The 27,045-nt window shown below is 39.8% G+C and overlaps 2 protein-coding genes across 8 annotated transcripts; both read left to right on the top strand.

Annotated features, from left to right (window-relative positions):
* The first annotated feature begins 1,255 nt into the window (after positions 1-1,255).
* Positions 1,256-17,234, top strand: LOC139819146 (uncharacterized). The gene is made up of 4 exons (XM_071788348.1): positions 1,256-2,645; positions 9,953-10,082; positions 13,485-13,748; positions 14,050-17,234. The coding sequence occupies exons 1-4, from the start codon at positions 2,643-2,645 to the stop codon at positions 14,106-14,108; spliced, it is 456 nt and encodes a 151-aa protein (XP_071644449.1). The 5' UTR covers positions 1,256-2,642; the 3' UTR covers positions 14,109-17,234.
* A 131-nt stretch (positions 17,235-17,365) lies between these two features.
* LOC139819142 (gustatory receptor for sugar taste 64f) lies at positions 17,366-27,006 on the top strand. Of its 7 annotated transcripts, XM_071788337.1 has the most exons (13): positions 21,360-21,971; positions 22,421-22,488; positions 22,568-22,715; positions 22,845-22,963; positions 23,052-23,246; positions 23,530-23,639; positions 23,822-23,992; positions 24,197-24,351; positions 24,647-24,809; positions 25,131-25,220; positions 25,569-25,661; positions 26,248-26,299; positions 26,507-27,006. In XM_071788337.1, exons 1-12 carry the CDS (start codon positions 21,880-21,882, stop codon positions 26,254-26,256), a joined length of 1,413 nt encoding a protein of 470 aa, XP_071644438.1. In that variant the 5' UTR covers positions 21,360-21,879; the 3' UTR covers positions 26,257-26,299; positions 26,507-27,006. The 7 variants fall into 7 exon arrangements, with proteins under 7 accessions (XP_071644436.1, XP_071644439.1, XP_071644441.1 ...); XM_071788335.1 differs by lacking the exons at positions 21,360-21,971; positions 26,248-26,299 and adding an exon at positions 17,366-20,316; XM_071788338.1 differs by lacking the exons at positions 21,360-21,971; positions 26,248-26,299 and adding an exon at positions 17,366-20,316 and having other exon boundaries at positions 22,351-22,488.
* The last annotated feature ends 39 nt before the right edge of the window (positions 27,007-27,045 follow it).

Below are 27,045 nucleotides of genomic sequence, written 5' to 3'. Positions count from 1 at the left end.
GAAACGTTTATCCTAACAATACGCGCTTTATATCGTCAATCTGTCATGAAAATTAAATAAATTACGGATAATTGGATGAACAAATATGATATATAATTTATTTTTACATATAGCTTCTTAACGTATGATACATTTATTTGCGTATGCCGTAGAAATTATTATTCTTCTCACGGTTTGCGTTATTTAAATCGGTCGTTCTACGAAGTTCGCGATCTCTAGATCTTATAGAGATCGCAAACTTTGAAGTTTGAGATCTATTGATAATAATACGGAAACTCTTTAGAAATCGCGCGCACTCATCTCACGTACTTATTAAGCTTATTAGCTTATCTTACGTACTTATTTTTTATTCAAAGATTATTTGAACGAAAGAAAAGTTTGTGCTTGCCGACCAGTGTTTACGGCACGCGCGCCGGGAAAAAAGAAAGTGAGAATAATTTAATCGACGGTCGGCGCAACATGCTTCGCGTTCACTTTGCGATGTAGCTCATTAAAATGAAAGGCCTTCTTTCTCGCTTTGCGTGAGGCGTGTAAACAGGACAGATACGTTGTTGAACTTCGTGGTCGGACTATTGGGGGAAAAAAAAAATAATACCGCAACCGTTCTCGCGCCGATCCTCGATGAAGAGATTGACAGCGGGATGCTGCAAGTCCTTCACCGCAAACATATATGACAGCGTCGTAACAGCGTTTATTGCTTCTCACCAGCTTCTCTCCCTCCCTCTCTCTCTTTCTTTCTTTCTCTCGCGATGTCGACATCGCCACGACGTTATGGCCAGTGTCCTATTTTTTTTCATCTTTCGGACGGCAGACAAAGTGTTCCTGTTCCGCGTCACGGATTCTTTCTCGCCCGTGGTTTACTTACGAGTCGACGCATTCAAATGCGATTCACGGACGCGAGCCGAATCTTGCGTAGGTGTTGCATAAATTTCGCGTAAGATCGGAAGAAATTTCACCGAATTCGCATTCGAGGAGTGTCGCGCCGCGCCGTCGCGTTGTAACAAGGGGGATCCGCGGGGTGGGTCGTGTCGTCGTCGCGAAGTCAAGCGTAACCCGCTCGTACGTTTCTAATGAATCGCGCGAGCACGCGTGTAATCGACACGCAACGACGGATTTGTTTGGTCAGATCGACTTTCGGTTCTGATTACGAAAAACTTTTCCATGCGCGTTATTCGGATTGCTCGTTGTTCAGCCCGTCAGAAGTGATCCTCGCATTCCTTTCGTTAAACGCGAGCTCTTCAGCATCCCACATTACGATTCTGCTCAATCTCTGCACCTGAAATATCGACCATACACTGTTAAATTTGTATAGTGTTATTATTCTCAATTTGAGTCATTTTTGACCATTATCTATAGATCGCCACTGCTCCTATTCAATATGTCGTTAATTTAACTAGACCAACAAAGTTAAAATAATAAATTTTGACACTCACAATCAGTAAAAAACAATGTTATTTAACCTAAGGTATTGGTTTAAATTGCATCTTTTAATATTTAACAGAATGTATGCTAAAAACAAAAAATTTTCGACAGACTACGACGGACTACGACCCGACAGGGGCATTTCGAGTTTTACGAGCGCCAGCTTTGGAGAACTGCCCCGGCCCGGGTCGGGGTAGTTCTCGCGTCAAGTTGAAAGTTGGGACGCAACGCGCAACCCTCGGTGCAGTCGCACCAGGGCACCAGCCAGTCTCCGCTCGGTCGTCTCCGGCGACTCTCGGTCGCGGCCGGCAAACACGCGCGGCATGCGTCCGGCAACCAGCGCCGTGACCCGTCGGCAGCCGACCAAAGCAGACCAAAGTTAAGTTAAGTCAGACGCCGACGATCGGGAAACGATGTCGCCGTTTTTGTTGTGCGCGCCGCCGTCGCCGTCGACGTCGCCGTCGCTGCCGACGCCGACCGTAGCCGCCTCCAGCTGCAGGCCCGCAGTCGGTGCGCTGGCCGTTTTCTCCGTTCGTCGCGTCACCGCGGCGAGCTCGCATCATCCGTCCGCGTGAATCGCGCGCGGGACGGGACTGCTTGTGCTGCTGCGCCGATTGAAAGCCGCCACTCGCCACTCGCCACTCGCCACTGCCGCGCGACGCGACGCCCGTCCGTCGCACGTGCACGTTCGCGATACCGAGTATCGCGCGGTCCTCGTGCGAGTATCGATTGCTTCGAGAAACGCAAGAGGAACGAACGAGCGAGCGAGCGAGCGAGCGAGCGAGAGAGAGAAAGAGAAAGGTCTTTGCGTTCCGGCCGTTCCGCGTGCGGGTAGCGCGGCCGTTCTGCGCGGCGTCGCGTCTCGTCGCGTCCCGTCGCGTTGCGTTGCGTTGCGTCGCGACGCGCGACGCCTCGGCGACACGCATTTTCACATTCGCGCCCGCCGGCGCGAGGAGACGGCGAGAGGAGGCGGGAGGAGGAGAAGGAGTAGTCGGAGTAGGAGTATAGACAACACCAGCAGCGGCGGCGTCGGCGGCGGTGGCGGCGTCATCACACGCGTGTACCAGGGCCTAACGAACTCGTGTGTTGTAACAACGGCCGCGAGCGTCGACGCCGCGTCACGGCGGTGTGGCCTGTGGCCGCGCGCGATAACGCACACGGGAGAGGGACGCACACGGCGGCCGGCGACGCGGCAACACGCAGCAACGTCACGTCCCTCGATGGTGAGTCTGTGAATCGGCGCCGACGTCACGCGCGCGTCACGGCGAGTAAACGCGCTCCGATCCTTTTTACGGTCGAGATAAGCGGCGGCCGGCGATGACGGCAACGCGGCGGCGACGATTTTGCGTAACACCGACTCCCCGGGGAAGGTCACGCGCGGACTTTCATTCCCGAATCTGACGCTCGCGAGGTCGTCGTTGCCTTTTCCCTTCACCTTCAACTTTGCTCCTCATTTGTCGCGAGTTTGTTTTCTTTTCTACTTTCTTTATTCATTGTTGTTCTTCACGCCGCTACAGTATAGCCGCGTGCCGTCTTACCAATTTCAGCTCGTTCCTTTCATCACTCTCCGTCCCTTTTCCGCTCGTGCTCGCGCGCGGGAGGGCGCGCGAGCGAGACGGAGGACGAAAATCGTGACGCGAATGCGAAGCGCGCAGTACGAGAAACGGCTTTATTCGTCCGCGAAATCCCTCCGCCTGGTATTCCTGGTAACGAGAATCGATGCATTTCTTCGCGTACGATTTATCGTTTTCCAATGGACGTGACAGTCAGGTCTTCCGGACGAGATTGAGCCTCGTCGAAAGCGAGAGCGGAAAAAAATTTACCGATAATTAGTCGATAATCTGTCGCGATCGCGATCTAACTTCCGTCACTTTTCAGATTAATTAGTAAACTGGTTGCGGTGAAGAAATATAAAAGGCGCGGATATTACGTCCGGGTTTTTACACAATTTATGCAATCGTTATGCAATCGTGTGAAATAATTTAGCGGTAGTCGAATGGATTTATTTATTCGATATTTGAAATTCTTTTTTATCCTAAACACATATTTTTTAGAGCCCAAAATTGTTTTATTTTTATCTCTATTTTCAACAATTATTCATAATTTCTCTTTTCTAAACTATTGATTATATTATCCAGCCGAATTGTATTCCTTATCCATACTGTATCCGTACATCGGCATAGGATTCATTAAAAATTAATTTTCTGCTAGATTTTTATATATCTTTATTACGTCACGTTTTGTTATTCTTCAAACACGCGGCTCAATCCTGTTTGGCTCAATCAAAGTTGGCAATCGATCGGCATTCTTGGACTTCTCACGCGACTTCTATACACTCCGCCATTTGTACATAACTATGTAAACTATGACATTTACGTGTATAATCGTTAAAACAGTGATTCCTAACCAAGAATTCATACGTTCTTTACGGAATGTGCCAGATTGATAATTAATTGCTATTTTTTTGTCGATAAACCGTACAGTCGTACCTATACATTTCTTTAAGAGGATGCGAGAATATATTCTGGGAGATCAGGTTATAAGAACCACTGTATTAGAAATTCTCTTTAATTTTCTTGATATTATACGGATCGAGTATTCCAGCTCTAATGAACCATCTTTCATCATCAAGTCACAAATCGCTTGATGTTTCCTTAATGAAGATCAAGAGACATCATATCATTTATTGTCAGTTTTTCGTTAGATTAAATAACTTTTCGCAAATAATTAAATGTACAGGTTTCCCCCGCTATGCGAAAGTAGAGCGTTCTTAAGAAACTTTTCGTAAGTCGAAATGACGTAAAGCGAAGAAGCTTTTCACCTTTTTTCATAAAAGCGAAAATCCTCTTCGGACTTCTTTCGGTTAGGCAAAAATAGGTTATATATAATGTAGGTCTTTCATAAAAGCGAAGTGGCGTGAAGCAAACTTTCGAAAAGCGGGGAATATCTGGATCTTTAAAAATTACACATCTGTCAAAGTAAAGTATAAAATTAAGCCAGGGACAAGATTTTATTGTCTATTTATTGATCAGGAAGCTTCTTTCGTTTTCATCTATTGATTCCTCGGCGCCTCGACGAAAGATTGACTCGAAGAAAGATTGATCAAAGCACCCGTAGATGAAGGGGGGGGGGGGTCTTCTCTATAATGTTTCTTAAATAATCGCTTCGTCTCTTTCTCACGATGTCGTCATGTGTCGAACTCAAGGGCAAAGCCGGTATATGCGTGATTGAGAAATCACATGGGAAACCTTTTGACTCATTTTCGGGCTGATCAGGTCTATCTTGCGGGCTCGATTGCTTGATTACTTTACTGTGCGTTGAATTGCGTCAACGTATAGACCGACTCGAGGCCGAGTGGTTAAATGCGCGAGACACTTTTGGAGTATCACACGGTCGAAATTGATCAATTTTCCGAGTTGTTACCGGTAAATGGCACTCGATCGTCGGAATATGGTGGCTCCTTTCAAACGTAAAATGCGATTATGTAAAATTATATGAACAAACGCTCCTGCAATGACATTTGAGAATTGTAAAGCGAAAATAAAAATACTTGGAAATTTCAACGCGAATCAATTGACCATCCGATATCTGGCTTTGTCATTAATGCCGACGAAGTGGGAATTCTGTTCCATTTTAACACGTCGAGAAGTAAATTGGCTCGCGAAACAAATTTGAGTAAATTAGAATGCTTTTTTAAAATTCGCGATTATTGTATACGTTTCAATCTTCTCTATTTTGCGACTAACAAGACGTAGACTAACAAGACGATTCTAAGACGTAATCGTATATGTTGCTCAACGTTTCATGGAGATCGCGTGACAAGTCGAGAACGTTGTCTGTCCGTGTTCGTCCGCTCTTACGCGACTCGTGTAACTTACCGGGATTCTTATCTCGACTTGCTGATTTCTCAACAACGTTAACAACGTAAATACGCGAAGGGTGCGTTAACGAAAATCCTGATCGATAAAATTAGATTTACTCGAGGAACAAAAAAAAACACCGAAACGTCGGCGATCAATAACGTTCTCGGCGCGTTCCTTGTTCCATTTTTCCGAGATTGGACCTTCTTATCTCTAACAATAAGTAAGTTTCCTCGTTTTACCTAGCGATGTCAGGGCGTATCGATCGACTCGTGAATACGCGAGTATGCGGATAATAATAAAGATACCGAGAAGTCGAAGATGAAGGATCGATCTCCCTAGATTATTTCGATGACACGGATCATACCCATACAGCACAGATTGTTGCAGAAAGCTTCCAGAAAGGTTTCAAAGTTGCAGAAAGCTTCCAGAAAAGTTTGAAACCTTGTTCTGCAACAATCTGTGCTGTATGGGTAATTATCTGTCTGTCGGTCATCATTTGTGGAGCTTCTTTTTCGACTTTATTTCTCGCGATAGCAATGCCATGACTGACCGTGAATATATAAAACCTAATTCAGAAGGGAAGGATGCTATAGCTACTAGAGTTACGGAAAATCCATTTGCGTTCCGTGAATGATTTCGATGTAGAATTTTTCCGCTACGTGCAATAGAGATCGAAGGCGAACCGTGTCTGATTGAGGGTTCGGCATGCAACGACGGATAATCGATATCGATATCGATATCGATATCGATTCAATAAGGGCAACACTATTATTGTCCGATCAAATTCTGCATATATTCGTAGAATGTTACTCTGACATGCTACTGTGACATTATGTCATCTCACTGAGAACGTGAGTGTCAGGGTTGGACTTGACATCGCGACGAGCTAGAGACAGCTTATCAAGAAAGAAATATCTACTTTTCAATAATTAACAGTAAAGTTTATGAAAAGACGCGCAAAAGTTTTGGAAATTTATTTAAACTTCTTCTGCACTATCGTCGACTTTTAGTCAAATAATATTTAATTTTTTATTTAAACGTTTTTAGTTAATTTTCCATTTATTAAAAATAAATAAAAATGTTTGTATATATAGAAGGTCGCGTGTATCTTGTGAAAGTCTTTTCACTTCGTATCGTATTAAATCGCGAAACGGAGTCGTGGAGAAATTCTTATTAGCCCATTTTGAGTACCCTGAATTTGTCAATTAAAGTAATTTTAGATGTACACGCGAGAAACGCTCATTGCGTCAGTGTCTGCGTCATTTACGCGGATAACGATGCTGTATTAACGACTATATAGGTGATGATGACTTCACTTTCCGCCCACGCACTATGATCCCAATTAGTACCTGCCTGTGGTGCGTGACTTTACATATGCGACTCGTAAATAAAGGGCCGATTTGCCAATTATCTATACATACTATGCAACGACTCTCTTTTTGAATGACGGCACTTTGTGCTCCGCTCCGCTTCTTCGCCGCGATGAAAATACATATATCACGCGAAGCACGAAGCACCCACCTGACCTGCTAAAAATAGCGAGAGTACCCGCTCCTTCCGTCACCGTTTCATTCGAGTAACATTAATTTTACAAATGCTGATAAATAGTTAGAAAAGTCTCACAGAAACTTCCGTGTCTGATCGACGATAAAGTCCACCTAAAGCTAATTGCGAGACATATTCTTCCTCCAAGAGATGTCATAATGTTAATTCATCATTAATTATATTAAATTAGATATGACATCAGAAGAGAAACAAGAAGCTACATAAGTTTTCCCGTAATATACGTTCAACTACAGGTGAACACGTTTCGATAAAACAATCTTGTGAGAAGATAATTTATTATTTTTAGCTCGCGAATAATTAATTTATAAGCGCGACGTGGAAAAAAAAGATTCATTTATTCCGACGTGCATTGTAAAAAAAAATCGTTTGATTTCGTTTTCGTTTGACGTCGCCTCTGACGTCAGGATCCGACATAGGTGCTGAGTGACGTGTCAGAAGCCTTAATATTCCTAAAAGACGATCCTCTGTCCCTGATCGAAAGCGGATCTCAATTTGGTTCTGCATCGCCAAGTAAATGACGTGCAATATCGATGGGGCGATGCATACGGTGACATGCAATCCTTTATTCTAGCAGCTAGCTGATCAGCAGATTGCTTTATTCCGATAAGCTTCCGCGACACGCACATCTCTGGAGTCTTTCCACGTGTCATTAAAGGGTTTATTTATCAAACCTAATACGACATAAGCCTCTGACCCGCATCTGATTCCAAGAAATAGAGCAAAAATAAAATTTCCCTGGGAAATATTCCAAGGGAAGTTTTAGATATTTGAGAAATTTTCCGCGAACCTTTTGAGGCCATATTTCTCTTCAAATGCAAATAAAAGAGAACGCGTTCTCTTCGATTTTTCCATTTTATTAAAGGAAACAAAATCATATTTATTCATACAACGTTTCGTTACAGCGTTTATTTGCCTATCAAAATATTATTTAAAGTAAATTTAGCGCGTCAATTTATTTATTTTTTGTTAGCAGTGTAATTTTATACTCGCTGCTCTTTTTCCCTTGAGATTTCAAATTCTGTGAATAATACTGGCACAATAGGTATTCATACAGAAATCTGCATAATCGCATAAGATTTATTGAAATGGTAAAGCGAGGCTTCGCATAAATAGGCGCATCTTTATTGTTGTTGTATTATTTATAATTTTAAATAATGGAAGTATTGTCGGCTCTTTGGTTACATAAGTAAAGTGCTTATTGCAACGTCGAAGCGGAACGTTGATTTGCACCAGAGATTTTTCCTTGCAATATGCGTCATTTTTTTTCCTTCGATGCCACTTTGTTGAATACTGCAGCGAATGCATGTTTGTATTTCCAGCTCTCTGGTAGACGCACGTGTTAACCTGCAAAAATGTTTATCCTACATTAAAATATGAATATTACATTCTTTCTTGCGCAGAACGTATGCAAACTTATTTTTCACCTTCGCACATTTGTCCTTCCAACATTTAAAAAATGCAGACGTTTGTTATAGAGAGAATATAGAGATATTGTGCTTTTGAGAGATCGATGTTGCACCCCGATTTATTATTTGATAAATATAAAATTAAAATTAAAGGGGTTTAAAAATAAAAATAAAAACTTTGATTAAAAAAGTCTTTTGTAGAACTCGTAAAAAATGTACTTTCAAAGTATGACAACTTTCTTAATTAAGCACCTTGTATAACCGAGCTCTCGAAGTAATTATCTTTTATATAACTGTTTCTCGTACTTCGCGAGAAGGAAAAATTTTATGGTTTTGGAGAATACAAGTCGAGACGCCGGAAAATCTCTTTTGAGGAAATTCGCTAATAGAGATGACGATCGGGGAAGCGTCATCTTATCGTTCGTTGCCTTCTGGAATTATCAAGTCATTATCTTGATGTGGACTTATTTAGCTCTTTCGTTTATGTTGTTCAATTTCGTTTTTCCTCTCTCATTGCTTCGGTGTTCCGACAATATAAACAGTTTTATCATTTATAATCGGGCGCTTCGGGTGGATGTATGAATCATGAATGAGTATAAAGCACCTTCGCGATTGTGTATGTACTCCGCTCGTATTCGCTTGACATGTGTTATGTTACGATTGATATTATCTTCCAAGGTTGGATGCGCGGTTTACGGAAATGTATTCCACGTCCTCGCGGGATTAAATCTGCGGACGTGGAGATACAATGTGTGAACTTTGAAATTTCAAGACAAGCCGAAAAACTAATCTCGAATGTTTACGTCGTAATTCGGACGAAATACCGTTCTCCCTTATTTTTCAATAAATTTAATCAAATATGAATATTTACTTGACAATTAATTAATAATTAATTGATATTAATATTCATGTATCAGTATATATTAATATATAAATACGGATATATATATTGTATATATATTTATATGTAAATATTCTCGTAATAGAAGAATCTGATTTCCCTGATCCTGAACGATGATTTGCACTTAATCGCGATGTATTATGTTAGTTATTTTTGTAATCCATCACTATTGTTTTCTGCTGTATTATTAAATATGAACATATTAGGTTTGTGGAAACAGTCTGTCATGTTAAAAAAATCTTGATGTTTATTCTATACAATTTGCATCTATTTGTGATATATATTAATCATTTCCGTATATTAATTATTTTCTTGTTATTGATAGAAAGAATTGCAAACAGGAAAAAAAACAAAACTCGATTAAAACTATTTTATACCATCACTCCGATGTTTATTTCTTGTTTTCATGATTTGAATATTTATAATACTTTCAAATATTTGAATATTTCCAGTCAGATCGTTTTGGAGTTTTACGACGAATATGTTTAAATATAATTTACATGTGTTTTTGATCGGATAACCTTCGGAAACAAGTTTTTATTATCTATAATACGAAAATTCGCACAAAGAATGAATCATTGAAGTTTATCGTGGCTTCCGGGAAGCGGTTTTGTTTTCGCGCAGGAAAGAACGGGCAAAACTTTTCCCACAAGTTCTGCATATCTTAATTGGCACGCTCGCAAGACGAGCTCGCGACGCGACGATACGTTCGTTTGATTCGTCCGGATTTCCGACGCCATGTAGATTTTCGTCGATAGCAGGGAGTTTGTAATACAACGAAAACATACGATTAGGTGAAGCTGCGCAAAGTGCTGCCCGACGACGGCAGCGGCGGCGGCGGTTCCTCGCGACGACGGTTGTTCCTCGCCACTTCCGGCTATACATCGCGCAAGGGATATCGAAGAAAGTTTACACGTGCAAAAGGTACCGTTTGCTGACCTCGTGCTCTCGTAACAACCTATAACAACTAATCCAGTCAAATTATCTGGACTAACTTACGCATAGCGCATACTAATTTGACTAATCTTCTATGACGGCCTTCGCGAATTATTTCGCGACGTAGAATCTTCCGCGAACTTCGGAAATCATTCGGCGCACTTTGGAAGCTGAGCGGCTGAGCCCAGTTGAATCGATATCGTGTTTTAGGAAGCGACGTTAAACGAGACGCAATATCCCAGTAAGTTGCTTAACTATATACGTATCGACGAATATGCTCGGCGTATAAACATCGAGTTTAATTGTTTGGAAATGGTTCGTATGTAAATAAACTTGATATTTAACGCGCAGTAGTATTTTCATGTTAAAATTACCTCCTGCAACACGCTCCGCCACTTTCGCAGCAGCGTAATCTTTGTAGGACACATTAAAATAGCGAAAACGAGATAAGGCGAGTTTCGAGATAAAACGAAAGCCCGCGATGACGGTTTATCGATTTTCACCCGCGATGCGATATATACCTACGTTATTTACTTGGCGAAATCTCTGTTGCGTCATGCGCATTCTCCAGAGACGTGTTGTACTTACCGTTCTAATAGCAGCAGCTATATCTACTCGAGTCGTAGCGCGTTTTCCCGAACAATTAACTTAATCCTCGCAAATTGATCCCGCTTTCGGATCGACCAGGCAGGCACTTCGCGAGGTTATTTTTCACCGCTTTCGCCACGTAAATATATCACCTTTACAAAACACGTCACTAATCACATGTGAAGGTGAAATGGGCAAAAATAAGAGCTGATTAAAATGCACATTGCAGCTCGGGAAAAGCGGCTAACAACGTCGTGTTAATCCGCTTACAAAATTTGTCGTCGCATTTTTCGCAAATCTAGTAAGTAGGTTTTGTTTGAGTTCTCTTTGTAATACGTAAAGATTTTGCGCTGGAAAACGGGCTTGGAATCATCTGCATTGAGATATTCGCATATCGATGATGTAACATGACGTACTTGAGGTGTAAATCGCATATTTTGCTATAAATTGAAAAAAAGAATACTTGAAAAAAAGAATGTGACTTGAATGATTCCGGGTAGCGTGAGACCCGTTACCGCGATATTATCTGTTATCTGAAATGTTTCCATTTAAGACAACAGATATAAAGGATATTAAAGGCAGTAGATACACATCTCAATATTTACGTCTTTACATAGACAGTGTCTCAGAATTATCGCTCTCTTTTTTATTTGAAAATTTTCGGCGAGTTTGAAGACGATCTCTCGAGACATTAATAATTCCTGTCATAAACGTATTCTAGATGTTTTTAAGGACTAAGCTCTTAAAGCGTGCCGCTATATAATTGACAAAGACAATTCCTTCAGTTAATCTCGCATTTTCAGCCAGGTCCTCGTACGAAATTGATCGAAGTGTTTAATATTGAAAACGGAGAAGAGGCAGCTAGAGTGCTCGATCAAATTTTCGTCAGTAAAAAATCGAAGTAACGTCCCTCGTGGAGTAGTTTCGGCGTACTCATTTTCTCGTCAGCTGTGTACACACGCACCGGCGCCGTCGTAAGCGATTATAGACGTCGTCATTTCGTCGGCTCTTCCTCCGTCAATCTCCTTTCCGAAACGGCAGTTTCGCGCGGCGCGAACGTTACACGATCGCCATCGTAATCGGCGACGATAATCGTGTCGCGCGCGATTCCGGAATCTCGTAGATATGGGATACGTGCCAGTGCACGAATCTTGCGAGGAGGCTGATAAAAGTTTTCAACGGCGGTCCGTAGGAAGGTATGACGTTTTAGAGATCAGTTGCCCGCCGATCTCGTCGCGGCCGCGCTCAATATCTCGCGTCGTCCTTCGGTGCGCGGAAATTTTTCAGGTCGACGGAGAAGTATCTAGGTGAGTGCTCGCGGAAAATCAGTCCGCAACCCCCGCGAAACGGGGAGTTGCGCGCAGACACATTCGCTGATATCGAGTTTTCAACAAGCTACCTTTTTAACATAAAATGAGAATTTTAGCTATTATTCGGCATTGTCGGTATTGTTTGAAATTTATCTCGTGTGTATTTATGTACGCGGCGCATGTGAAGATGACTCGTGAAAATACGGGTAATATTTATCCAGGGGAATCTTCCCTTAACACAACGAGGAAATAAATTATTAGTTTCGTGATAAACATTGAGGATACAGTTACGGTCTGACAAGTGTATGTTTTAATCCTTTTGATACTGATGTGAGTTAAATGTCGCGTAAAGAGATGCTGAAATGTATATCTCATTGTTCAGCGTATATAATACGCGTCTGCTTTTGAACCGCGCAACGCTATGTTTTCTCACGATCGATCTCGCGTGTGCTCGTGCCGTAAAATGCAAAGTGTAATTAAAATGCCACGATATAATTAACGAGTTAAACTATCGTTATAGTATAGACAAGAACTATGTGCAATGCAACAAAAAACTGGCGACGGTAAATTAAATATGGTGCATGCTTTCACAGCGCGCATAACGTCATAACATTTGCTCGTGACTTTTTTTCGAAATTATAATTTACATAACATAAATTGTGAAGATATATGAATTTGCGCGTCATGCCTAAAGGCGATCTTTGTATCCTCATAGCTTTCAATTAGCGTTAAATTTATTCGATGATATAGAAATCGTGACGATTAAGCCCTAGAAGTATAATTAATGAAGAAATTATAGATCTTTAATTAACTGCGCGCCCTTTATATATTTCAACGCAGACTCGTATATTTATAATACTTTCTTATATTAAGGAAGGTGCCGTAAATTGTATATGTGTGAGCGAATGTGTGTGTGTGTGTGTGTGTGTGTGTGTGTGTGTGTGGGGCGCGCGCTTAGCGTCTATCGTTATAATCTCAATCAACTTTATTATCATATCTCAAGCTTTTGACCAGCCTCTCCGAACCGAAGGTTGTTTTATTCTGCGAAATCTAATTAATAATTCTGGGTCACCGAAGCTTAATTAACAGTTTTATTAATTCTCAATATGTAATATTGGTACGTGACACTGTTCGTAACCACTCTGCTTCCATCTTTTCGTTTCTGTTTTTTATTGATTGTTATTACAATTTCTTATCTAGTTGCTTTAAGCCAAAATATCGTTGAAATAATATCACGAATCTTTTTATTTTTTCCACGTAAAAAAAATATATATTAATGAAAAGAAAGATAACAATGTTAAAAATTAAGAGTTATAATATTTTAATCGCGTATATCTAAGTGACGTAAAATAATAAAATATAAATTTTATACTAAAATAATCAGTCAAAAGCGATATAAGGCTAATAGAGTTTCAAAGAATCGCGGAGTAGCGTTTGAAACGCCAATTGCGGAGCGTCGAGCACAAACCCAGGATTTGGCGTATCTTTGCAGTGCTGAGGATGCTGACGCCGAGGCGAGCGGGGCCGGTGGGCCCCGAGGAAATCGGGGACGGGCCCGGTGACAAGGGTGCGAGCAGCGCGACGAGCGGCTCGGTCACCCCAGGCGGCTCCTACGAGAACGGTGACAACTCGAAGGAGTTTATGTCGACCGGAAGGACCGGCAGGAGGAACGCGCTACCGGACATCCTCGGCCGGCACGCCGAGACCGGCCTCTCCGACCTATCAGACCGTTTCGAGGATCTGTCCACCAATACAGGTGTCAATCCACCTTATTCCTCTGCCGCTCACGATCTCGAACAGGGAGACTGTAATTAATAAATAACGATTAAAGAAAGTTTTTTTTTTGCTCTGCTTCGTTCGCACCATCTGGCCTGGGCATGCACATATTTACGCTCCACTCGATTTATCGGAGTATTGCAAAACAAATCTTCGCTTATCGCATTTTCTGTTTTGGGAAAAGAAACATGTTCTTATTTGATGTTATATTTTCGATTTGGCCACGCAGTGTTGTCCTTTCGAAGGGGAACTTGGGTCGCTTAAGGCCCCATGTGTTACAGATGCTACCAACAGCGGGCAGGATCCGAACATACCGAGCACCTCGAAACAGCACGGCTGACATGCCCGTGAAACTTCGTAGCGGATCTCGCTGTCGCGACACATTGGGTCTTTCCATCACCGATGACGACGACGATGAGGACGATGGAAGCATGTATCGTTTCTATGAACAAAGTCCTCGAATGCTCTTTGACTCACGTTATTGCGATAGAATGTATCGATGAACGATTGATGCGCGTAAACGGCGAATCGAACAAGCGTTTCGTCGTTTGCTAGGGAATGTTGGACAATATTTGACGGAAAGCTGACAGAGTTTGTGTTCGAAGGAAATCGATGGAAAATTGAAGGGTTCAATGCAAGAAATCATAAAATCATAATTTTTGTAAGATTTGCTCTCAATTTTGCAGGTAAACCTTACAAATTATGGATTTGTCTCACTCGTACAATGAATTTTTCGAATAGCACTCAAAGGGAACCAATGCATGATCTTTTGCCGTTAAAGTAAGATTGACCGGTGACACGAATAAAAAATACCAAGAGATTAGTTTTGCTAGATAAGTCCATCAGTAGCTTACGCGGAACATTAGAATCATGCACGTTTATCTTCTCGGACTAAAAGTGAGATACGCTTTGACTCATTGTCAGTGAAACGAAAGCAGATGTAAATAAAAGCTGAATTGTTCATAACCTGAAAATTTTTTACTTTATTTTCTTGTTACTGAAATACGAGCCAAAAATATAAAATTTGCAAAAGTGTTTTCCAGCGATTGAACATTTTCTATGTTAAATAATTGACGATTTATTACATATTTCTGTACGTGTACTATATAGTCTGTTAGAATTCTACCGTATTCCGTATTAAAACTGGCAAAGTAAATATATTGAGGCACAGTTAAACTCGCTAAATGTAATATAATATTTGACTCGACTCTGGCTTTGTTAATAACGATGCCGTTTTAAAAATACAGTGGCTACGTGTGCATGTATGTGTGTGTGCGCGCGCGATACATATTTTTAATAAAATTTCTACGAAGGCCCTTTTTATTTTATATTATGCGATTATTGATTAAAAATACTGCGAGAAAGAGGAGCCAATAGAAAACGTGCCATCAAAAAGACTCGTAAAATAATTTAGAATTTTCCACTTTGTCCTCTTGTTAAATTTTACAAGTTCCGCCCTGTGTAAATAGTGGGAGAGTTAATTGTACGCTTTTAATAACCAGGAGCGACATTAATATTAATACACAGTGTATCCATGACAAATACGAGTATTAATTGCAGCCTATATCGTTAGAATTATCGCATCCTTCCTAAAAATTACGTACTTTGTGACGTCGCTGCAATATATATATATAACAGGGTGTCCTACATCGCGTTAAATCCCAGATCCTTTATTTCGGCTCGTAATTCTAGATTCGTTGATCAGTCTGGTTGCAACAGGATCTAGGTTGCAGCAAACGATGGCCTCGTTTGAGATATTTGCCAACGACTTGAAAAATCTGTCTAATTTATAAGTGAGATTTAATGCGGCCGAAACTCCACACGCGCTTTTGACGAGACGCGCTCGTCTTTTCCCCAAATAAATTTTGTTGGTTCTAAACTCGCGGTGAGAAAATACATGTATATGAGAGTGGCTTTTCAACATAGTTTCGAGGTAGAACGATACGTCGTGTGAAATTAACTCCGAGGTCTCACGGCCGTAATTTCTCCTTTAAACATCTACCTTGGAAATATAAATCGCGCTTGCAACATTTAAGTTACGAGGTACAGTATTAGGGCGTAATTTTATTAAACGTTGCGCATTTACCTAGGCCGCTCCGGTGTCGCGCGATTATCTCTTCTCATTAACGTTATGCAGCAACGTTAACGGCAACGCGCGAAGTACCGAGACACTTTTAGCGGCCGAAACACCGATTAGATGTTTGTACAGATGGAATCAAGCGAATAATAGCGTATACTATAATAGCATACAACAGCGGATGTGTACATACGTGTAGATTATTTGAGGGTGATACAACACAATTCACTCGATTGCGAAGGTTGTCCTGGATTTTCACGAACATGCGTATGAGCATAGTTAGTTAAGTTAATCAATAAGGTATATTTAATGTACGATTAAATCTGTATATAGGCAAGTATCGTGTAATCGCGCACACGCCCGTATTCTCAACGTACGTCTTACGCTAAATACGTAGTCGCGCTCGACGTTCGTCTCAAATCGTTTGCGTTTCAAGCGGTTTTTTTTCTGCGTTGGGCAAACGAAAGCTAGGGTTAGAGACATGGCATGAAGTGTACGTCGAGAATATGGATCACGTTCCCTGCGTGACATAAATAAACATTTTTAGACTTGCGTGTCTCTCGCGCGATTGCCGAGGACATTGGTCTTTACGCATTTCGAGGGACGATAGACGAGAAAGGAAACATTCTTGGCAACTTGTTACGACGCAGAACGCTCTGGCGATAAAATTAAACGATTCATATCTATACCGATAAGATCAATCCGGGAGCGAATTTTTCGCTCCCTCTATTTCGGCCGTTACAGTACCGTTACAGTACCGCCAAGACTCTCGATAAGTATTCCGCGGAAACGTGTGTGATAAGCAACGATTGATAAATGATCTCTAATCAAATTTGTGTTGCGCTATCTAATCGTGCGATGCTTATATTTTAAGAATCGACTGCGCTTTCGAGCGACGGAGGTGGGATCCGAGCGTCGATAATGTGTTTTTCACCTGCGTACCTGCTTTTCGTAGTCAATAATGGTATCGCGTCGACCGGAGATAACGGTCAACGTTGTAAACGGGTGTTTGTACGACAAAAAAAAAATAGCGGATTGAACAGACCCGATCCACTCGAACGATAGCCGCCGACGTTCGCGATTAGTATTTCGACGCAAATGATTTCCGCGCGCGTCGACGATCCGGGCCGCGATAACGCGTGATCACACTTATACGTAATTGCGTCCCCGATAACACCGGTCTACGATACCGCTGCAATTATTGTTAAAAAATAATGGAGATCGATCGCGCGGCGCGAAGCACGGTCGAGTATCCCCCATGGCCTTTGTGCGCGAGTGTATTAATTTCCCGCGAGGATGAGAGACTCGTGCGCGCGCGAAGAAGATCGACACACGATTGTAAAACGATGTACTTCTACCTGTGGGAACACAATACAATTTTGATTCATACGTGCGCAAACTCCTTACGTCGCAACCTGACCATTTCCCTATGCCTGTAACGTGAAAGATATTTTTCGTCTCTTCGGGGATTGTGTAGTTGGGGCTGAGCGTTTCGTTTCGTTTCGTTTTTAGTTATCATCGGAAATCTTTCGATCTCAACTGAGATAAAGCGATTATTAAATTTGACGATAAATTGCTTAATTATTTTATATTATTGCGCTTATTTATTATTATTACGTTTTACCGCCGTAAAAATACTTCTCTTATAAAATTTCCTTTTACAAAAACTCTGACGTAAAGTATAAGCCGAAAAAAAGACGGCACCATGTGTTGCATGAACATAATTCCAAACACATTTATCTAAATTCAAATTGTGTTACGATGTAAAGAATGATATTTCCGGTAAAAAATGTCTGGAGCGAAGCAAGTATAGATAAGGGGCTTTCCGAGGAGACAGAAGTTAGATAAACTTTTTTCCCCCTCAAGGTATGTATCGGTATGGCGTAACGCGGACACGTTTTAACGCAGTGACGGCGGTCGACGTTATCGCGAGGTGCCCCCTCGAACAGCTGCGGCCATTAAACGACGAGGTGGTCTCGCGGTAAGCGCGAATCTATCGGCTCTCGCGTGCATAATATATAAAGGGAGGATATATTAAAGTAGGCCGCGGTCTGCGGGACGAGCCGCAGCATGCGCTTGCATACGGAAAGTATGCGCGCATACTGTGCCACGCACCGGGGAGACGGTGGCAGGTGTGGCGGGACAATGGGAAAATTCCGTTTGCACAGCTTGTCAGGAAGACGAGACCGTCCACGTGCGCATCGTCCGGGAAAATGCCCGTGAGAGGACAGGACAAAGACGGCACCGTCGTATGGCGTCTATACGCGCGAGGGGAGAAAGAGAGAGAGAGAGAGCGCCGGATGACCCATTTCAGTGACGAGAGCTCGACGTTCTCCGCAAAATATGGTGAACTACCGCCGATACCGCGGTTGCTGTTTCCGCACTTTTTAAATGTCGCATATAAAATATCCACCAAAAGAGGAAGAATATAATAGAATCTCTGAAAAATCTGTTTCGCATAAATAAAGGTCTCATCATTACATCGAACTTGAACTAGCTTATTCTTTAATTTTTACGCGAATCGTCACATTTTAATGCGTTTCTTTCTCTCATTTTTGTTAATTTATTTATCCTCATAGACGAATTAACAAAATTGTAGTATTAACTGTTGGTTTTCCTATAATGCAAATAAAAAAGAAAGAATATAATAAATCGCGCCGAAAAATCTGTTTGATAAACAAAGTCCTGCGTTATATCGAGTCCCAGCTACTTTTAATTTTTGTGAATAGTCACGATTTAATGTATTTTTCTTTTTTTTTTTTTTGTTAATCCATTTACCTGTAGACGAATTAACAAAGTCGTAATTTTAAATCAGTTCTCAGTTACGCGTAACGCATCAAACACGATTCTTTAACTATATGCTCGAGTTTTAAAATAATCACATCTGATGGCGCGAAACGTAACAATTTTGTTCGCAGGCCAAGATTCGTTAGATATCAGATTGTTTAGAGATTTCAAGACCGCGGTCGACATTTGCATCGACATCGAGCGCTTATCAGTTTCGCGAGCCCCGACAGGTGCATCCTTGATAGGCGAGAGTGAAAGGTATGATGGATGCACACTCTCATTTGATATATATAACAGGTCGTCAGAGACGTTGAGTAAACAGTGTAAAAACTCGCGTTTCCACGTGTGTTTCTAATCTTGAGGGTTGACGTTTTCCGCGAAGCGGCTATCATCGCCCACTGTAGTTTTTTTATCGCACAGTCGAGGTTGGCATACGATTAAAAAACGATTAAACGCGTCTAATGCAATTACTCGATAATATATTTACTTGTTTCACACGTAGGTACTCGGAGATTTAACACCCTGATTTGCACCTATAATTTTCTATCTCATTTAGATGAGATTAGAATATAAATGCAGCGACATTCTCTGTCGAACTTGTTGTTCATAACGTTCGAGCTTTCCTCGGAAAATCTCTTTGTCAAGAAAATCGTACGATCAGCCGGAAGTGTGTATGCGTAAACATGCGTGTTCAAATTTGAGAGAGCGAATTGCGAATGCAAATTGCAAACGCCAAGTTGAGTACCTCTTTGTTACGTGCGACAATGAATGCAGCTCGTGTCAGGTGCGTCAAATCGCTACACACAGGTACGAAAACCGTTACAAACGCGCGTTGGAAGCTGTTATTTCTCCGGCCTATGCAAGCAAAGATTATATGCGGGATAGAGACAATAAAGCGCATAAGTTATAGGGGTTCCCACCACGACTGTCAGTGTACGTCTGAACGCACAGGCGACATTGTTTTGCGACTCGCGGCTCTTATTGTTCTACCCTACCGCGGCCGCGTATTCCGCTTCGTAAAAAAACATGTAAATTAAAAGAGATCGACGAAATTTTATTTTGTAAATTAACTTTGCGCTCGGAAATAATTTATCGCTTCTTTGCAGAATGCCGAAAAGATTTATAATCTTTCTCCTCTTTCTAAATTTTGAGCTTTAATTCGGGAACTTTAATTCGGTTTTGCGCGATATCTTTAATTTCGAATCGTCGAAACGAGAGGACTGGGTTTAAACATTTTTCAATTTTTTTCGCTAGATTGAGAACTCAATTTCACAAAATAGATTCTTGTCAATTCATTTCAACGCGCCCCATTTCTTGTACTTTGTAGAAAATATAAGTAAAATTTTGCTTGTCACGGTATATATAATTCCATCTTCGATATATAGTATATCTTTGTGAAGGTGATTCTTGCCAATGTCTCGCAATCATTTGTCGAAGTTGTTTCAAACGCGTTCTCAATTAGGTTACGCGTAGCAACTCGTTTGTAGAATCTCGTACAGAAATGTGTGTCGACCTGTCTTTAGGAGGAAACTGAGAAACGTTGATGAAACCGTCAGCGATGTCCGTCATTAGGGAAATTTTAACATATAACAGAGATGGATGAGAATAAAAGAAATGTCACTGATATGCCTTATCCTCAGTGGACTGTTGCAAAGTCTCGGCGTTCTCTCATGATTAATGTTCGGTAAGTAACATAAATTGTATATATCGAATTTCGCGATGTACTTATTTGTTTTGCTATATCAGCTATATGAACAGCATTTCGAAAGTATGTTAAATCAGAGTACCAACTTAAAAGTTATTTTATAGCAGAGTAAGCGAGAAATTAAAATTCATCACTCGGGCACTCGAGCACGATATTTGATCCGGATATTTTTATTTAACGTTTAGCTGAAGACGGGGTTCGACCGATTTAATTTAATCTTTTTTAATAGGGTAAACGTAGCAAGAACGAAACTCTTAGGCACGACAAGACCGAGCGAACCTGGCTAACGAGCACTCTGCATAATAAAAATCGATTTATCAATTATGATTCGCAAATAAACGCCCTTTCTTCAACAAAGACGACTGTGCGCAAACATTTCAATTTAATGATCCGAGCATTCTCGGCTAATGGTCGCGCAATTCACGAAACCCATGTTGAAATTAATCGTGACTACTACTGATCTTTGTTCTTGTTATGTGATATGGACATTACATGATTACTTTCGTCGATGTCTGCCATTTTTTAATTTTAACACATCATTATGTCAGTTATGTGTGAAGATGTCTTTATTATTATAATACTGAGATTTTATCAGATATATTATTATGTTATTCTATTCTAATCTATTTTTAATCGCGTATTAAAAACAAAAGCCACGCGATACAAGTTGTTCCGAGTTGTTTTTACACAAGTTTTGCGTGCCGAGGTTTCCTCACTTTGACTTGTCGATTAGTTGATCTTTTATTCCAAAGCCTGAGATGATCGATTGTTGAGTATGACGTCAGGCTAATTATTTAAACGATCATATCACGACTATACGAGCACGCTTTCACCGCGCCATTATTCTATAGAAAGATTTTCATATGAAAAATATATGAAAGTTTATGCGGAACATACCTTATTTTACGTAGCACGCAAGATAACATAATTATATAATTAAATGTTTTTCTATTTAATAATTACTATTTAATAATAAAGTATTTTTTTAAAAGGTAGATTTTGTTTGTTACGTAAATAAAATATTTTATAATATTTAAGAGTGAAAGATTCTGAAGAAGTTCTGTAATCTATACCTAAAAGTTTGAAACTAATAAGTAAAGCAATTTAAATTTTTAACTACCTTTCCTCGCACTTAAAAACAGCTAGAAAATAAAGCAGCAATAAAAAATATAACTATTATACGAATTCTCTTCACTATCTTCGACACTGTCAAAGAGAAAAGTGAGTAAGAATTGTATCTTTTTGCGATCGATAAATCAAGGATGATAATAATTTGGAGGTAGATCGAATCTCCACAATTCTTGAGAATTAGACGCGCGACGAATTATAAATTTAATTACTTTCCAATGTCGTGACGATGACGTCAGAGTTTGCTTCTCCGAAGCGCGTGTTTCTCCCTCTCCGTGCACGGGCGCGAGTTCCTCGCGCCTCGTTGTCGAGGACGAGGCCTCAGCAGCCCCGAGTTTCCACTGGCTGTCCGAAGTGGACATTTATTGAACCTGCGATGTTTATAAAGCTCCCTCCGTCCTGCCACCTCGCCGTATGATAAAGTTCAGAAATAACGAGTTCTATCTTCTGTCCGTCATGCGATCGTGTTCTGTGCACACCGTAACCCGTGGCGTGCCCCGTGCAAGGTGCGTTTTTGAGTGATAAAATCTCCTGCGTCGAGGAAAGAAAAATCGTGTTCGATTAATCTGGTGCAAATGGGTATTAAGCGAAGTTAGAAAACCGCGAGGGAGAGGAAGCAAAACTCATATATCTTTTGTAAATGGATGAAATTAATTAATTGAATAATAATGGGCTCATATTCTTCACTTGCCGAGGAATATCTTAATATTGAAAAAAAAATATCAAATCGTCCCGCTTTCTTTGTTTCAAAAAATAATAAATCTTAAACGTTATTTGGTACACGTTGAAAGTGCGATCAATGAGGCACTCTTGACTAAAAAAAAATTCGTATTTTTATTCATCAAACTCGCCTCGTTTTTTAAACAATACGAATTATTCGATTAGACGATTCTGCAAGCAGCACAATGGAATATCGCGATGGATATACCCACGGAGTAAGAGCAATTCTTTTCAGATCGCCCAAGAGCAGCCTGCGCAACAGCAGGTTCGATCCTATGAAGACCGACATAGTGATGCCCGAAAGTAAGTTCGGCCTCGATCCGATTACGCAATTTCCTGATACCTGCGAATTAATTTACTATGTCGCTGTGACGATTTTTAGTGCTGGCACCCGTCGTGCCCCCGTCAGATACCTTCAACCCTTCCACCGATAGTCTGCACGCGGCCATGAGACCAATTATTATGCTGGCTCAATGCTTCTCCATGTTTCCGGTGTGCGGTGTCAATAAGCCGGACGCCTCGTATCTTCGGTAGGCGTAAACGAACAGTTTGCGTTTGCGATTAAACTCTAATCGAGTTTAATTTGCTCGTTCAATTTTTTTTATGATTTTTTAATTATCCCGATCGGAGCTCTCACGAGCCTTATGAATGTCCTGCAGATTTACATGGCGCAATCCGAAAATCTTGTACACGCTAATCGGTTTTCTGGGGGTGTCGCTCGTGTCGATCGGCAACATCCTGCGTTTGTTCTTATCGGGGTTAAATTCTACAAAAATGAGTAAGTCAGCCTCGTTATAAGCAACGTTGGATTTAGGCAGTTATAGTTTGCTGTTTCTATAAGCGATACTTATCTTAAATACCATCAGCGACTTTCGTTTTCTACGTCACGGCCATGGTGACCACCATCATGTTCGTACGGCTGGCGATGCAGTGGCCTTGTCTAGCGTTAACTTGGGAAAAACTGGAACGCGAATTCACTTCGAGACATCGGCGGATTTCGAAGACCACTCTCGCAATTCGTTTCAAAATCGTAACCGCCGTTGTCATGTTACTCGCGTTAGGTGAGTGCTAATCGTAATAAACAAGATGAGGATTACTAAAATAAGGATTCTAATTGAATTGACTTTTTGTAAAAGAAGAAATAAAATTTAGAATTAAAATACATTTACTTTAGAAATAAAATTACATTAACGTGATCTAATTTCTCTCGTTGATAAGTTACACGTTTATTTTTATCTAGTACTCTTGCTATTTCGAACGTCAATGTTACATGTCAGTTAAATAAAAATATATATTGAAATTTCGCGTAACGAATGTGAATTTATTTTAAATATTTTCATGTAGTGGAACACAGTGCCGCTGTGCTTTCTGCGTACATCAGTGCAATCGAATGCGCAGCGTATCGCGGTGAAACGGACGTTGTCGGTACTTATTTTCAATCGCAATTCCCTCAGGTAATATACTGGATACACTTAATTCGTAATTTTACCGCACTTTCGAGTCAGATCCATTTTCAAACGTTAAAAAACGCGTTTTGCTTCTCTTTTTCTCTGTAAGAAATTCTTCAAAGCAAGATGAAAAAATGTAGATTCATGTGCTCAGCATGTAATATCGTTGATTGATCAACTTTATACAGATCTTCACAATAATATCCTACAGTCTTTGGAAGGGGATCATGGTTGAAACTATAAATATCCTCAGCACATTCTCGTGGAACTTCGTCGATCTGTTTCTTATTCTTATCAGCATAGCTTTGGCGGACCAGTTCAGGCAACTAAACAGTCGCCTCTATTCGATACGGGGAAAGGTATAGTGCAAATTATTATAAGACATTTACCTTTTCCTGTGAAAACATCAATGATCCATGCACGTATCAATATCCCTTATTTAAGTTGTCGCATTTTAATTGTCAATCCAATGTGATATATTAATACAAGAAAAAAAATCGTTGATTACGATGGAAAAATTTGTGCTTCTATTAACAACTCGTTGCTGTTATCTTGTCATTAAGGCGATGCCAGAATGGTGGTGGGCCGAAGCCAGGAGTGACTATAATCACTTGGCGACTCTTACGCGCAGGGTGGACTGTCACATCTCGAGCATCGTGCTTCTGTCCTTTGCTACAGATTTGTACTTCATCTGTATCCAATTGCTGTTTTCCTTCAAGTATATTTTCCATCTAACACTTTAATATTACGTAACAGTTTTTCTTTAAATATAATATACCTACATCGAATTTTTTAGAAACTACTGGAAACTACTAAAATTTTTATTTATGCTTATAAATGTAACATAATATGTAGACTTATATTTAAATTAATATTCACGATGTTATCAATTTTGTGCCAATATTAGTTTTGTTCGCAAGAAGGTTTTATAAAGTTTTATATCAGAACTTTACGTTATGAGAGTTTCTAGGTGAAGTAGATCGCATAAAGTTTTGCACGTATTTTTCAAACAGCCCAATACGCGGTATCGTGCGGAAGATCTACTTTTGCTTTTCCTTCGGCTTTCTGTTGGCGAGGACAACAGCGGTATCCCTGTACGCAGCTTCCGTTCACGACGAGTCCCGTCTGCCGGCACCGATTTTGTACAGCGTCTCTGGTTCTAGTTACAGCAACGAGGTTCGTCTCGAGAGAAATATTATTATATAGTCTAGATCGATTAATCTCCCTAACTGACGCGCGATAATCCGAGAGAGAGCTCTAACAATAAGTAAAAATCTAATATCTTTCAACGTGTATCTTCTTGGTACATTATTAATAAATTAGAAATTTTTTTTATTAAAGAAAAGTTTCCTCTTTTATGATCAAGAAACTTACGGGGGTTTGAAAGATTATATGATGTCGGTTACGTGAAGAAAATAACGAATGCTATTTATGTAAGAGTTAATTTTCTCGATCGCTCTTCTACTTACACATAAGTTAGCACGTAAATTTGCGCAGGTCTCAAGATTCTTGACGCAAGTAACGACGGATAATATCAGTTTGACAGGAATGAAATTCTTCTCCGTGACGAGAGGCCTTGTGTTAACCGTAAGTACGATAATTATAGATACGCTAAGTATAACTTATTTATGCTTAATTTTATTTGACTAAAATCAAACTTATTGCGCTGCGAAGTATTGTTAATTATTCGTATTTTCTCAATCATTTTTGCTTACCACTCATTCGATGTATTACTTCGATCTATTAAACGTTTATTTTTAAAAAGAAATTTTGAAAATATATTTATTTGCTATAAAAATTGTATACCCAATTTAACTGAATAATGAAAGCCGAATATTGTTGAAATATCGTTATTAAAACGAAATTTAAATTAATTTTAAATAATAATTATGAAATATGTTTAATTCGTCATTCCGACTATGAATGACGGTTTAGGTTGCTGGAACCATCGTGACTTATGAACTGGTCCTGGTACAATTCAACTCCGTCCAACAAGTCGATCAGTCGAATATAACGAACGTTTGCGAGGTGAGGTAGAGAGTTTTCGAAAAGACTTTTAAGGATTTCGACCACTTATATCTGCTTCTGCATCTGCAAATCACACGAGTTTTGAAAAATGTGCAATAGAATATTTTATCGTGTAAATACAACTTTGTACCGCGCTCTTACACTTCACAAACTTCTTTACTTATCTATTCTAGCACTCTTACATTTTTAACAGCTAATTCAATGAGATTAATTCACCGTTTCGCAATTTGTTTGTTTTATGAACAATTGGATTTGACTTTTGCTAAATCTTTTATGTTTCGTATTATACATAGAAACTTTCTATCATTTGGAAGCTGCTGTGACATAACTTCAGACTATTTAATTGAAATTTACCGATCTGTTTTATTTACATATATCTATATCTATCGCTATATCATCTATGTCTATATCACTATTGACTACACAAATCGCACACGTCTATTATAATAAATGCTATCATTAAATAAATTTTAAACTGCATTACATCGTTGCATTTTATTATGGAAACTTTCTGATTCTTCCCCTCTTTTGTAACCAATTTCCTCAAACTTGCTTTTTATCTTATATTTTGTAATATTTTATATAGGTGCCATGAAATTTTCGCTGGATTCCAGTCATCTATTTTCACATTGCTTGTGGTAATTTTTCTGCAGTTTTACGTAAGATAAGTATGCATGCGAATTATGCTGTGACGCAAATAAGGTTTTTTCTTTAAATGCAATATATCATTTTTACTTTCTCCATAATATATTTCTTTCTCTCTCTTTCTATCTCTCTCTTTCGCAATATATTTCTTACTTATTATTTTTGCATGATTTTATTTCTTGATTTATTTTTTGTTCTAGTCTTTCCAGATGTATTAATCCGATATACTCTGGAGGAAAGCAAAAAGGATGTTTCACCAGCGTTAAATTTAATATTATTGTTTTATAAGACAATATATATACCACACTTGTACATTTAGACGCGGAGAACACATCGTCATCTACAGGAATTGATCAAAGGCACATACAAATGTATTTTTATCTGTTTATGATCTATATTGCAATAATTTTGTATAAACGTTATCTATGATTCTGTGAACGATAAACTAAAAATATTTAAATATAATGGTTAAGAATCTTGTACAGAATATATATTATTTTTTAAAGATATATATTTACGTAGAAATAGTATCAGAGATTGAAAGATATTATTAAAACCTAAAGCACATTGAATCTTTAATACCTGAATGCAAATGTAAGATAAGATGAACAATACATTTATATAATTATGAAAATTTACTTAAATTATTGAAATTAGCTCGGCATCATATTGTAAATATGTATTGGAAAATATATTGAATAATTAAAGCTACATTTTTTGCGATAAAATAACCATGTTC

Source organism: Temnothorax longispinosus, chromosome 9 (assembly GCF_030848805.1).
Source record: "Temnothorax longispinosus isolate EJ_2023e chromosome 9, Tlon_JGU_v1, whole genome shotgun sequence".
Classification (NCBI taxonomy): domain Eukaryota; kingdom Metazoa; phylum Arthropoda; class Insecta; order Hymenoptera; family Formicidae; genus Temnothorax; species Temnothorax longispinosus.
Note: the sequence above shows the minus strand (reverse complement) of the source record. Positions and strands in the feature narration are given on the sequence as shown.